Raw genomic sequence first — 13,098 nt, forward strand, 5'->3', positions numbered from 1 at the left:
GTACATATAAACAAACAAAGATCAACTCTCTTCTCTTCTACCCTGACTATTCTGGCTTTTTATGAATATGGCAAAGTAATAGAACATTACTTTGTTAGAGAGGTTAACATATTCTGTGGAATCAGCAGCCAGAGGCAAAGAGACAGATAGCAACGTTTTCTTTTAAAGAAAGGTGTTCCCAGTTTTGATCAAGGATGGGAATACTTGTATCGATCCATATGATGTTGCAAATAACTCATCTATCAGTAATGTTATAACATTCTTCTTAATGTTAAAGAGAATATTAAGGGAAGGTGTATAAATACTTATGATTTTTAAATGTTATCTACTTTCTCAATTATGCTCCTGCCTAATCATTTTTCAAACATGTCCTTACAAATGCAAGCATATGAATTCTCAAAGTATTGCATATTTGTATTTTGTACAGATGCAGGACAGGTAGTGGTGGTCCACAACTGTGAACCCTAATACAAAATTAAGGGATAGTTTGTATGTCTACCGGTGTAAAATTAAGGGGTTGATGATGTGAAAAAGTGAAATATATTATCTAGGATAGAGAAAACGACCAAGAAACGACAGAAACATTGCAATATGTTGAGAATGATTGAAGGAATCAAGTGTCTTGATTTAGGAACAATAGAGTAAGACAAATTAAATGAAAGTTGAAAATATATTGACAGCAGAAAAATGGTAACAGAAGTCTTAAAGGTACCAATCCAACACTATAACTATATCCCTAGAATCCAAGGTAACTAGCTAGCTTCAATATATGTTCTTCGATCTTTATAACATTACCTTGATGTATGAAGGATAGAGGAGGAGTTGTTTTTCTTTTTGATAAATGAGTAAGAATTTATTAATCCAGCAATTAAGAGTTAAAGGCAACCCAGGGAAAGGCACGAGGTGCGACCTTTCCTTTAAAGTTGGTCACAGAATTATAAGTTCAAATAAAATAACGAAGTAGCTCGATAAACCCCCTGTTTTGCAAGTTAGTCAACCATTGAGTTTGCTGATCTGCCTACCCATTGAACTCTAATTGTCATATTCCTTGTTTTCCATTTAACCTTTTTAAGGAGATCTCTATAGTTCCAGATCACAGAATCCGGATCTTGCAACCAGCCCACTATCACTTGGGAGTCCCCTTCAATAAGCAGATGCTCTATTCCTAGCTGGTTTGCAAGCTGGATTCCTTGTACAACAACAAGTAATTCAGCCCTTATAGAGTCTCCCACACCTGTAAGACCTGAATACAAAGATATAATGCTACTGTCTTTATTTCTCAGCACTCCTATACCCGAAGGTCCAGGGTTACCTCGCTTACTCCCATCAAAGTTCAGTTTAATGAACTCCTCCCCAGGTGGCATCCATTCTACCACATATCTATTCTTCTTGGTAGAGAGGTATTAGCCACTGATAACCAATTCCTCCATAGGTCATTGAAGGAGTTGGTATCATTGTATCAAAGAGATTTAAAGTTTTTAGCCACTGAATTGCCCTTGTCATAATACAATCTTTAACTTCCTAAAAACTTCTTTTGTTTTCACAAAAAAATCTGGTGCTCCTTTCTTCCCAAACAATCCACAAAATAGCTTCTCTTATGCACTTCCACATAATTCTCGCTCTCATTGTATGCCATTCAAATGTAGATGGATTGAACAGCAAGCTAATATCAGATGGTAGGTTCCACCTACACTCAAACAACACAAATATCCAATTCCATAAAGCTGCAGCAAAGGAGCACGAGATCAGTAAGTGGTAACAGTCCACATTTTGAGCTTTACAAAGAACACACCAATTAGGGGATAAACACCAATTTGGTATCCTGTTTTGCAAGTTTTCAAAGGTATTAATCTTACCATAGTAAACTTCCCAACAAAAAATAGCAATATTTGGGGGAATGGGTCTAGTCCAGAATTCTTTAACTGGGAAATTCCTGGGTGCAGAAGAAGAGCAAAGGGAATTGAAGAATGAGGAGCAGGTGAAGATGCCTTTTGGATTAGGGGTCTAAATTCTTGTGTTAGATTTGAGAGGGTCTAGGCAAGCAGACTCAAGTAATAACAACAGTTCTGATACATGAGCACATTCATCATCATGTAACCCTCTTTAGAAGCCAAAGTCCCAATTTATCGATAAAAAATCCCAGTTTAAGGCCAAAGGAGAAGCTGGGGAGGAAATAAATCTGCAAACCAGCTCTTTCTTATAAAGGGAAAGAGAGTAAAGAGAGGGAAGGTCTTTAAGAGGTTGGTTGCCTACCCAAATGTCTTCCCAAAAAAGAACATTGTTTCTAGAATTGACATTATACCTGACCAGATTGAGGAATTGGGGAAGGATTCCATGTGTAGCCTTATAGGGTGTTGCAAGAGTTGCTTGTTGAGATACCCCAACATCCCAACCGTTTTGCGAACAACCATGAATACTATTTGCCACCTTGTGCCACAACCTCTCTCTCTAACGGCCATCTCTCAGCAGATCCTTTATCAACCTCCTTTTCTTCGCACTTCCTAGACCCCTCACATTTCAACTAATGATTTTCATCAACTCGGTTCTATGGGTGATTTTATCACCTTATTGTAATATTTTTCCTCTTTCTTAATAAATTTTCCTTTCATTTACTACCAATAAAAAATTAAATGTATACTTCCACAGGAAGGGAATAGCATATTGTTCCATCCCAACCACTCAATACCACTGGCAAGCACATCATTGTAGGCAATTGACAAGCAGACAAATAAAGTGGTAAACCATGCTGACAACTATGGATATTCATAATGAATGGGATATCACAACTTATAAAATGGAAACATGAAATTCACCACAGGTAGTAAATCCAGAATTACCATAAAGAATTAGTTTGGAATTACTAAAATGGTAGAAGGGTAAATTATGTTAAATAATCATGCCATGTGTGCTAGCTGAATAAGTGTATGATGTTTAAAGCTATTGATCTGTTGTGGTGGTTAATATGTAATACTATTGGATTCCAGACTTAACCCATTTCATTGTGCTATTTGATACATGTTATGCATTTGGTTGGTATTTTGGTGATGAAGGGTGTTTCACTGCTTTCCATCCAACTCTTTTGTTCTCATACAGCAGAATTTATGAATTCTTAATTTCCTTTTGTTACTGTGTTTCTAATAAGTTTATCTTTATGTTTGCCAATAATAGCTCCATTTCTCCTTTTTCTTCCTTTTGTTTGTTTTACTTGTGTTTATTATTCACTTAAATGTTTACATCTTCCAAGTTCCATCATACAATGTAGCAGAGAGTTGTAAATTTTACAGGTATTAATTTCCTTGCTTTTGGCATTAATTTAACTAATAACTGTTTGTTTTGAAAAAAAAATAGGGGAAATTCTATGAGCTGTATGAACTGGATGCTGAGATTGGTCATAAAGAACTTGATTGGAAGATGACATTCAGTGGGGTGGGTAAATGCAGACAGGTAATACTCAAATTAAATGTCAAGTGGCAATGGATATGGCATTTATTTGTGAGGAAATTGTTCTATTCAATGGCATCTCACTTTTGTTCAGGTTGGTATTTCTGAAAGTGGAATAGATGATGCTGTTCAGAAGCTACTTGCTCGTGGGTAAGGGAATCCTTTATATAACCTTCATATGCATAATTCTTAGTTGCATAATGCATTTTAGAAGATGAAGAAACTGTGCTTTTTGTTATCCATTTATGTTTTTGCCTTCTAGCACAAGTCCTTTATGGTCTGATTTATAAATTTGCTTTTGAGCTTCTCAGTTTCATAGATCAATTGTTGGACTTTGTTGGCTGGAAATATGTTACTGGAATGAGTTGTCTGTTTTAGAGCTGGTGTTGTTTTTGTATTAAAATTTTTCCTAAACGAGCAGTTATAGTGATATGTAGGGCTGTCAATGGAGTCTGAAAGTCTGAGACCTGATCTGTTATCCAATCTGGTTATATTTATGTACATGGATACCTATGCAAGGGTGTCATATGATGTCAGATACTATATCCAGCCATATCTGGGTAACATATTGTCAAACTAGGATGGATATATATTGTATTTATAGCTTAAAAAGTGATTAATTTAATTATAATTTTTGGTTATTTATTTATTTTAAACTTCAAAGAAAATCTGATAGGATATAAATTCGACCCAAGTCCCAAGAACGAATTAATTTTGGATTGGATCCAGATTTAGGTTTTTAATAATGAGATTGTACTTGGATGTGGCTGGGTCCTATCCAAATTCAACCCAATTACAGCACTAGTGATTCACTCTCATACAAGTGCTGACATCACCATTCACAAGGAACAATTCATGGGGTCTAGGGGTGAAAATGGATCTCATGATTCGATCCGATCCTATTTGGTCGAATTTGGATCACCCTTGTTCGGATCTTCAGATTGGATAATAGGAGCCAATCAGAAATTGGATTGGAATCGGATCACCCCCTATCTGATCCGAGAAGATTCGATCCGATATATATTATATATTATATATATTTATAAATGTAAATATATAATACATATATATGTTATTTATTTATAATTATATTTTTATAAATTTGTTATACTATTTATTTTTTATAAAAAACATGTATATATATGATGAAAAAAATTAATAAATACTTGTATTTTTTGTTTTTACTTTATTTAAATTAATTTTTCTTTTAATAATTTATTAATTTTTAAAGAAAACAAGTCAGATCAGATCATATCTGAAGATCCCACTTACCGATAGGATTCGAATTCAAATCAAGTCCTATTAGATCCGATCGGATCTTCAGATTGGACTGAATCTAACATGAACAGTGTTGGACCGATTTGAATATACCCTGATTTGAATCCGATCTGATCCGTTTGCATCCCTTAATGGGGTCTAGGTGTTAGGGATGGAAATTGGGTACCTGATTTGAAGAATTTATACAACATCAAGCCTGAGCCTATTCAAATTTTAACAAGTTTTCAACCTAAGCCTGCCCAAGTTGCACCCCTAAGACCTGTATGACAAGGAACCTGCATGGGTAGTTTTGGTCTGTTAAATAAATTCACTCAATGAACAATGCAAATTATTTGTCTTGTGTATTGTTTAGCTGTATTTAATATGTAATATATCTCTTCAGTTGTTATAAATCATTGTGAAGTTTGTATTATTTGTGAGAAAGTTATTTCCCTTGAAAGAAGAAAACCTTGAGGAATATTTATTTTCCCATTCATGTATTTCATGACTCATACCTATTTATCCTTTTTATTTATTTCGTTACATGTTTATATTTTGCAAAGGTATAAAGTTGGGCGAATTGAGCAGATAGAGACATCTAATCAAGCCAAAGCTAGAGGAGCTACTTCTGTAAGTAGTTATGACCTCATGGGGCCTTGTAGAGACATCTGATCAATAGTTGCTATATATTTCGTGGTTATAGTTGTTAACCAAAACTATCTGAGTTCTTCAGACAAAGGATTCTTTGAACCTCTATTTTTTGCATTCTTTGTTTATGCAAATAAACTTTCTTTTTGAATGCAAAAGCAAGTATGGATAAATCTACAGTGCAGTCATGTCCCTATTAATCTTACAAGGAAAAAACATTGTTACTGTAGCTCTTCATTGGAATCAAGTTTAGAACTGCAACTTGGTCTTTCATTTCGAATGAGTTTTAGGGTTATTGGATCTTGGCTTTTGATGCATGGAAAGTTCTGCTTATTATGCAATAAAAGGGATATTGAGAAGTGCTTTGGTTGTAAAAGTCTAATTGTTTTCCTCAACATTTTGATTTGATGCAAAAATATATGTTTTCTTCTTTTGCTTCTAAAAATGGATTACATTTCTTCTCTTTTCCCTACTAGTGTAAAAATAGTCATGAGGTTTGTTTTTATTTTTTTTCCTTTTTCTTAGTAAAATGCTTTTTGCATTGAAAAGCAAAAATACATTGCTTCTTGGAGTAAAAGTAAGACTTTTGCATACATGCATTGATGTTATTTTCACTCTCATGATGCATCCATAGGTTATCAATCAAAGATTTGATTGAACTTCCTATTTGAAATTAGTTTTCATATTCGAAAACCTGGATATGAGTTTAGTTTGGTTTGGTTAATCTGGTGGGAACCACCAAATTGCACTCCTTGTTATTGGTTTTCCTGTTCAACTGGCCCATCTGGTCTGGGTTCAACAACACTGATTGTTTGTAATATCTTAATCCAGTCGAATGAGATGTTCTTTCAGGTTGCTAGTCATTCAGGCTCTTGATCTCTCTTTGATTGGTGGTGATCCAGGCTCTTGTGTGAACTAAGGAGTCACCAACAAGCGTATAGTTCGGGATTACATGGTAATCACTTCGCGGTATACCATAGAGATGCCTTAAACGTTAAGGGACAGCTCAGGATAGCGACTACCGAAAAGTTTTACTTTGGGTATGTAGCTCTAATAGCTCGAGTGATGAGATCGCTTTAGCAAAAATAAAGGGAGCACGCCATACTTTGAAGAAAAAAGAAATTTCATTACCATTCAAAAAAAAAAACCGAGCTAAACAGCTCGAGAAAGTTTATCAAGAGATAAAAAGGGCACAACCGCCCAACAAGATCTTTTCAAGACCGGGTTATGGCACCCGAGAGCCACTAAAGATCAGAGCAGAAAAATCGGAGCCGCCAACCTCAGGGGTCTACCTCCTCCACCTCGTCCTCGTCCTCCGGGGAATCAGGCTCTTCCTCCTCCGCCTGGTTCGTCGTCTCAGGAGCTAGGCCCCTCATTGTGATGCTGTCAAGGTTGAGCCCAAAGAGTTTCTTTCGGACCAACCAGCGGCAAAGCTTGAATCCGAAGCAGTACGAGCTCGAGCCATACTCCACTTGGAGGTCGTGATACTCCTGGGAGTCCTTGAAGTCCTAGACCGCTTTCTCCCGCTCGGTTTCCACCATGGTGTCGAAGTTTCGAGTTCGGTCCAGAAGTGTGGATTCCAAGTCTCGAACCTGTTGGCGAAGGAGCTCCCTCTCCGCGACCACCCTAGACGACTCCAACCTGTAGCGTGCACTCTCCTCGGAAAGCCTGGCGATCTGTGCCTCCTGGTCCCGGACGAGCTGCTCCTAGGACTCGTTCCCCTTACGAGTGTGAAGGAGCTCGCTCTAGAGCTTCTGAATGATGACCCTCTGATTGTAAGCGTCGTCGGAGTGGATGTTCGTTTGGAGGGCCATGGCGTGGATGGTGGAGTTCACCTGCCAACAGGGGACTAAGGTCAGAAGGCAGCAAAAGGAAGCGAAAAACAAGGAGAGGGGAAGGACCACTTACCACCATACAATGAGCGGAGGCGAGCGCGGCGAGATCCCCGGGCTCCATCTCCCCCCACTTAGCGATCTCCTCGTGGCAGATCGCCCTTTGGCTCTTCCGCCTGGCCACTACATAATCATTAATACCCTCCCAGTTCCCTACTGGGAGCCGCGGTAGGGAAACGAATGAGAAGCCAAGAGGAATCACCCCTTGCTGCGAGAGGTCGCCCTCCTCGAGGCCAACTCCGCCAGCACCTCCTTTAGATGGAGGTAGTGGAACTTCAGGCAGTGGAGAAGTGAAGTCTGGCTCCACAGACCCGAACTCAGTACCCCTAGAGGTGGGAGTCCGGTCAGGACGTGATCTCTTCACTTTGCGCTTCTGGTTGCTTGAGAGGAGGCGACGCGTGTCAACACTAGACATGATGGCTGCCAAAAAACCACAAGATATTAGTTCGGTAAGAAACAAAATGTATGTATACACAATATTGTTACAAGGCACTACGCGACCTAAAAGGACAACCTACCCAGGCTCAAGCCGGCCTGCGCGAGCTTCTCCTCGGTTAAGTAGTCCAAACAGAGGAAGCCTACCGATACCCAGGACAACATCGTTTTTCGAGTTTCAGGGTCCAGCTCGGCCCCAGGGTCCTGGATGGCGCCCCTCCAAGAAGTTGGGAAGGGCCACCCCTCGGGGTTACGAACCACAAAATAATCCCACTTCCAGGCGGGAATCTTGTTTGGTAGCTCATACAAGAGCTTATAGCTGCAGCGGGGAGAGAGGTAGTAAAAACGCCTTTCCAGAGGAACTCTAGGAGCGGCATTTTTGATACAGAGAATATAAGAAAAAATGTCAAGGTTCAAGGGGAGGCAATACTCATAACACAAAGAAATGGTCCCAACCATGTTCCGGATAGCGTTGGGAAGAAGCTGATCGATGGTAACATTAAAGTGGTTTAGCACCTCCACTATTAGGGGGTGCAGGGGAAGACGCAGGCCAGCCTCGAGCTGTTCCTGGAAAATAACTATATCATCGGGACCATTCTTCCAGGGGAAGTTACCAGTGGGGAGACTGTAGACGAGGTTCCCAGGAAGGTGAAAATAGCGGATTAGAGACCTGTCTCTCCGCCGTCATAGAGGAAGGACCAAAGGTGTTAGGCTCCCTCCCTCGAGAAGTAGAAGCCACATCACCGGAGGTCTCCCGAGCCTCTAGAACCTGCTCCCAAGCTCCCCCGGAGCTCGAGGGAGCGTCATCATCCTGGTTATTGTCCCGATAATAAGTATGGTACGGATACCCAGGCATGATTGACAGTGATTGAAACTCATCGGAAAAGACGAAGCGAAGTGAACGAAAGAGCTCGGGTAAACTAGATGGATGCACGACCTCAGAATTCGAAGACAACAAGATAGCATGAAAGGAAATGAGGCCCAGGGGGCCCTCCTATTTATAGTCACTGTGCCTCCAAATCAACGACCCAGATTGAGGCAGATCTGATGGTTTGCAGTCAAGTTAACCGCACGCCTTCTGAAACCGAAATGCGACTGGTTGCACGTCTCCCATGATTGAGGTAATGGCGGTTGCACGACATCCGGAGTTAAGAGTTGCTTCAGCGCGTTTTCGGTGTTCGAGAAGTCAGAAATCTATTGATTTCCGCGCACACATTTAATATGAGCAGTCAATCAAGTTTGAATTTCGGTCAAATCAACCCGTCACACTTAGCCCGAGGAGTGGGGGGCAATTGATGGAGGATGATTTGACCTGACCTACTGAGACAATGACACGTGGATCTGACTCAGCACGAGCAACAACTCAGCATCATGGCCTGACCACAACTAAGTAACGAGCCTGTAGAGCAACTCGCTACATCATAGCTCGCTATAGGGGGAGCTCGCTACAACGCGAGCTCCAGGTCCCCCAAGCTATTGGAAAGGGAATACTCCAAGACTATTTCAGCTCGCGAGCTAGGGAAACCAACTCGCTCTAGCACCTGGGCAGAAGAACTGCCCTAAAGACCCAACCTTGATGAGGGTCACCTCGAAGTACCCCTAAGAGCTTCCTACAAAGTAGCTCGTGGCAAGGATAGCTCGCTACGAAGCAACTTGCGACTGAGATGCGATGCTCTCAGGAAGCTTCCATTTGACAAGACTGTACTCGTCAGACTGCACCATGTCTCTCTACTGACGATGCAGTCCCTGCCCATTTGATAGTCTGCACCCACGTCTCTTGACAGATGGTGGCATGCCTGTCCCTTCAGGACGTGTCACTCATCCAAGCGGGTAATACATTGCAACAATCACTCATCCAAGCGGGTAATACATTGCAACAATCACTCATCCACTGCAACAGGAGCCCAGTGGCGGTTACGCCTGATTTAACAAGAACGCCCCTATAAAAGCCCTTTAATCGAAGGGGAGAGGACACTCTCTCGAATTGGATCTGAACTTGAATTCTTACTTGCTCACGAGCTAATCTTGAGACACAATGATCTAGTGCGACCTACACTCTTAGCCTTTTATACTCTTTTCTTCCTCCCCAGCGTTCTAACTTAAGCTTCGGAGTATTCCCGCCGGGCAAATCTCCCAGGAATCCTTCACCTTCGTCTTCTCAGGTGCTGTCAGTTGCCAGCAAGGAGCCAATCAGCAGCCAACTAGGGGTGCCCGGATCGTGCCGCATCACTACCCATGAAATATGTTGTGGAAATGTTAGGGAAATTAGGGACATTTTAAACCATGTGTATATAGATCCAATTGAATGTCTTAATATTAGTACAATAACTACGACTGACAATGGCAACAAGTATAAAATAACTAATGAGTTGTCTAAATAGAGGTGTTTAGCTTTCCATTTGCATTTTTCAGGTAGGATGTGTTATTAAATATAAATGTAGTCATAGGTTTCTTAAGATGATCTTCTTAAAAGAAAATTGTAATCACTGTTATACCCTTCTTTACTTTTCTGTCTTGTGCAAAATGGGGTTGCTAGTTAGAGACCAGTCCCACTTGATGGGTGTGCATTTGCTAGGGTTCTATGTGGTGATCTGGGTGTGCATTTGCTTGGGTTCTATGTGGTGATCTGGTACTTGTAACTTTTTTTTTGTTGAGCATGTTTTGAGACATTAGCGATGTTTGACATTCATTTGTAGTAGTAGTATATTTGCCAATGGTAGCTGGACTGTAAAGAATGTCTCTTTTGTGACAAACCATGGAGTCTATTTTGTTATTAATTGAGCTTTTGCTTGTTTATCATTTTTGTTAATTCTTTACAAAGTTTTGAGAAGCCACAACAGCCATCGTGCTTGTACTTTTATTTATGTCTATATCTAGTATGCAGATTTCCCTTTTAGGGGTCATTTTATATTCTAGCTTGATGACTTAATGTAGGACTTCACAGCTACTTCTGCAGCAGGATGTTATTTTTAAAACTTGGATATGCTTTGGTTATCTAGTATTCCCCAGTTTGCATTTTCATTTTGTATTTCACTTTTCTTGGTGCTTTTTTTGATAGGTGACTGGAGACTTTATTCTTTTCTTGGTGCTTTTCTTTAATCTGTACCTTCTGTCTATTTCTAACATAACATTGATCATATGGGTAATTTTAAGGCTAGTTTTTTTTATTAGTAATGTTGGATTTTAGGTGATTCAAAGGAAATTGGTGCATGTAATGACACCATCAACCGTTGTTGATGGAAGCATTGGACCTGAAGCTGTTCATCTTCTTGCTTTAAAACGGGTTTGTACAATTTGTCTATTTCTTTCTTGTATATATACATAGAAATCATTTGTGAGTTGTCCTAAATTCTAGTGTCCTTTTTCAAATGAAATATAGAATTGTTTAGATTTGCTCGTTTCTCTTTCCCATTATGCTTGCATATGATTCAACTTTTGTTTCTCATCTTCTTTATGTATCTCTCTCATCCTTTTCTGGAGGGGCGATTGGTTCTTTTGATTATTGGTCTCACATTTTTTTTTGAAAAGGTAAAGTATATATTCATTAAAACAAAAGCAAACTGTTATCTCTCTCTCTCTCTCCCCCCCCACCCCCCCCACACACACACAAAAAAAAAAAAAAAATCCACCCTCAAAAAAGAAGAGGATAAAGTATCATTTTAAAATACAGTATGAATGGATAACCAGCTTCTAAGATTCTCTACTACCCTATTTATCATCCCTGATTCTGTTGATGCATTTTGTTTGAAAATTCTCAGATTTCTTTCAGACCAAATGGCCCACAAAACAGCCAATGGAATTTCTGACCAACAAACTTTCCCTTTTTTGGACATGCCCGGAATGCCCTATTCTTGCAACAGATCCTTAACTGAGAAGGGACAATACCCGTGCAGATTGATAGCCCTTTAAGTGACTTCACACAGCTGAACTGAAATTTCAGTGCACAAATAAATGTCCAACTGTTTCTTCCTCTCTATTGCAAAGCACACAAAGTCTATCTTCATCCAACTATTTATTCTTGAACATGCTTTGTGTATGGCCTGCTTTCTCAAATAGTAATGATTCAGCACTGTTGCATAGACACCAACATGAGTCAGAATCCTACACATGTTCAAGAGTCTGACTCTGCATGACAAGAAAACATGGATTTGCTTACATGTTTATGAAATAGTATATACTGTTAAAGTGGTTCATATTTAATTGAATTTTAACATTATATGCCCAACAAAATATTGCCTTTATTACTAAATAACATTTGATATAAAAAGTGGCATTCATTTTGTATGTTATCTTTTCATTTATGTCAAGTAAGCTAGGGGATGAAAAAGAAAATGTTACATAGAAATGTTCTCAAGAATTCATGGAGTGTTGGACTTGTATCCAACATGAACACGTTTCTCATTTAGGAGAAGCTATGCGACACTGTTCAGAAGGTTGTGCATACATGAGGCATCTTGTTTTAAAACCAGAAGTACCTTATCAGTCATCAATATAGGTCAGCGTACTGCTGGAGTTAATGTTCAGAATGAATATCCTTAATATGTATTTTAAAAAAAGTTCTTTTAGATTAAAAAAATAATTTACTATATGATTTTAAGTGATATAGCATAGCCTCATAGGTTTGGGAGGATTAAAAGGGATTTCATGTGTGACATTTACCCTTGAATTGTTAAAGACAAGATGAACTTTTTTGGGATAACTTGTGCCCTAGTGGCTGTGCCATTAGTGTTTATAGAGGTATGTTAATCTTGTGACTTGAGGCTTGCTTCTAGACTAGCATAAAATCCCATAATATTAGAATCCTAGATTGAGGTTTATGTCTTTTGCATTGTGACATCATGTTGGGTATCTATGCCTTTGTGTAACTTTGTAATGTTCCATTTAATGTTTTGAAAGCCAAAATTGTATTGTAATTGCAAAATTGTTTCTATTTTTTTACAAACTTGTAAAAAATAAATAGATATGCTAAAAAGCTAAAAATATATAGAAAAGTGATTTTACCCAATTTTTAATCCATATCTACCATATATGTACCTAAAACAATAGAATTTACCATTTGTACACTAGAAGCCTAAGATGATAATCAAGTTTGACCTGAAAGTCAAATAACCTGCTTACAATGGTTCTTTAACCTACATATGATGGAAAATATCTGGTCTTAAATAACCCAAATAAATCATTTTCTAGTAAGGGCTTTAAAATAGGTTCCCTTGACAAAACTAAATATAAATAAATCAGTATGCATTCTTACATAATGTAAATAAGTTGTTTTCAATCAAGGGATTTAAAACAAGTCTCCCTTGACAAAACTAAATATAAAACAAAAAGGACAAAGTAGAGAACTAATTCTTAATTAAATTTGATACGAGTTGCATGTATCCTATAAGATTTGTCAATCAAATTGTAAAATGCAGAAAAGGATTCA

At 38.8% G+C, this 13,098-nt stretch overlaps 1 protein-coding gene across 3 annotated transcripts in view; it reads left to right on the forward strand.

Annotated features, from left to right (window-relative positions):
• Positions 1–13,098, forward strand: part of MSH7 (MUTS homolog 7) — a 29,969-nt gene that overhangs the window by 1,907 nt on the left and 14,964 nt on the right. For all 3 annotated transcript variants that reach the window (XM_088899378.1, XM_088899379.1, XM_010255850.3), the window contains 4 exons: positions 3,349–3,444; positions 3,536–3,591; positions 5,262–5,328; positions 10,861–10,956. In XM_088899378.1, coding sequence (XP_088755504.1) covers positions 3,349–3,444; positions 3,536–3,591; positions 5,262–5,328; positions 10,861–10,956 — 315 coding nt within the window. The remainder of the gene's footprint in view (positions 1–3,348; positions 3,445–3,535; positions 3,592–5,261; positions 5,329–10,860; positions 10,957–13,098) is intronic.

Source organism: Nelumbo nucifera, chromosome 2 (assembly GCF_055504915.1).
Source record: "Nelumbo nucifera cultivar China Antique chromosome 2, China Antique-T2T, whole genome shotgun sequence".
Taxonomy (NCBI): Eukaryota; Viridiplantae; Streptophyta; class Magnoliopsida; order Proteales; family Nelumbonaceae; genus Nelumbo; species Nelumbo nucifera.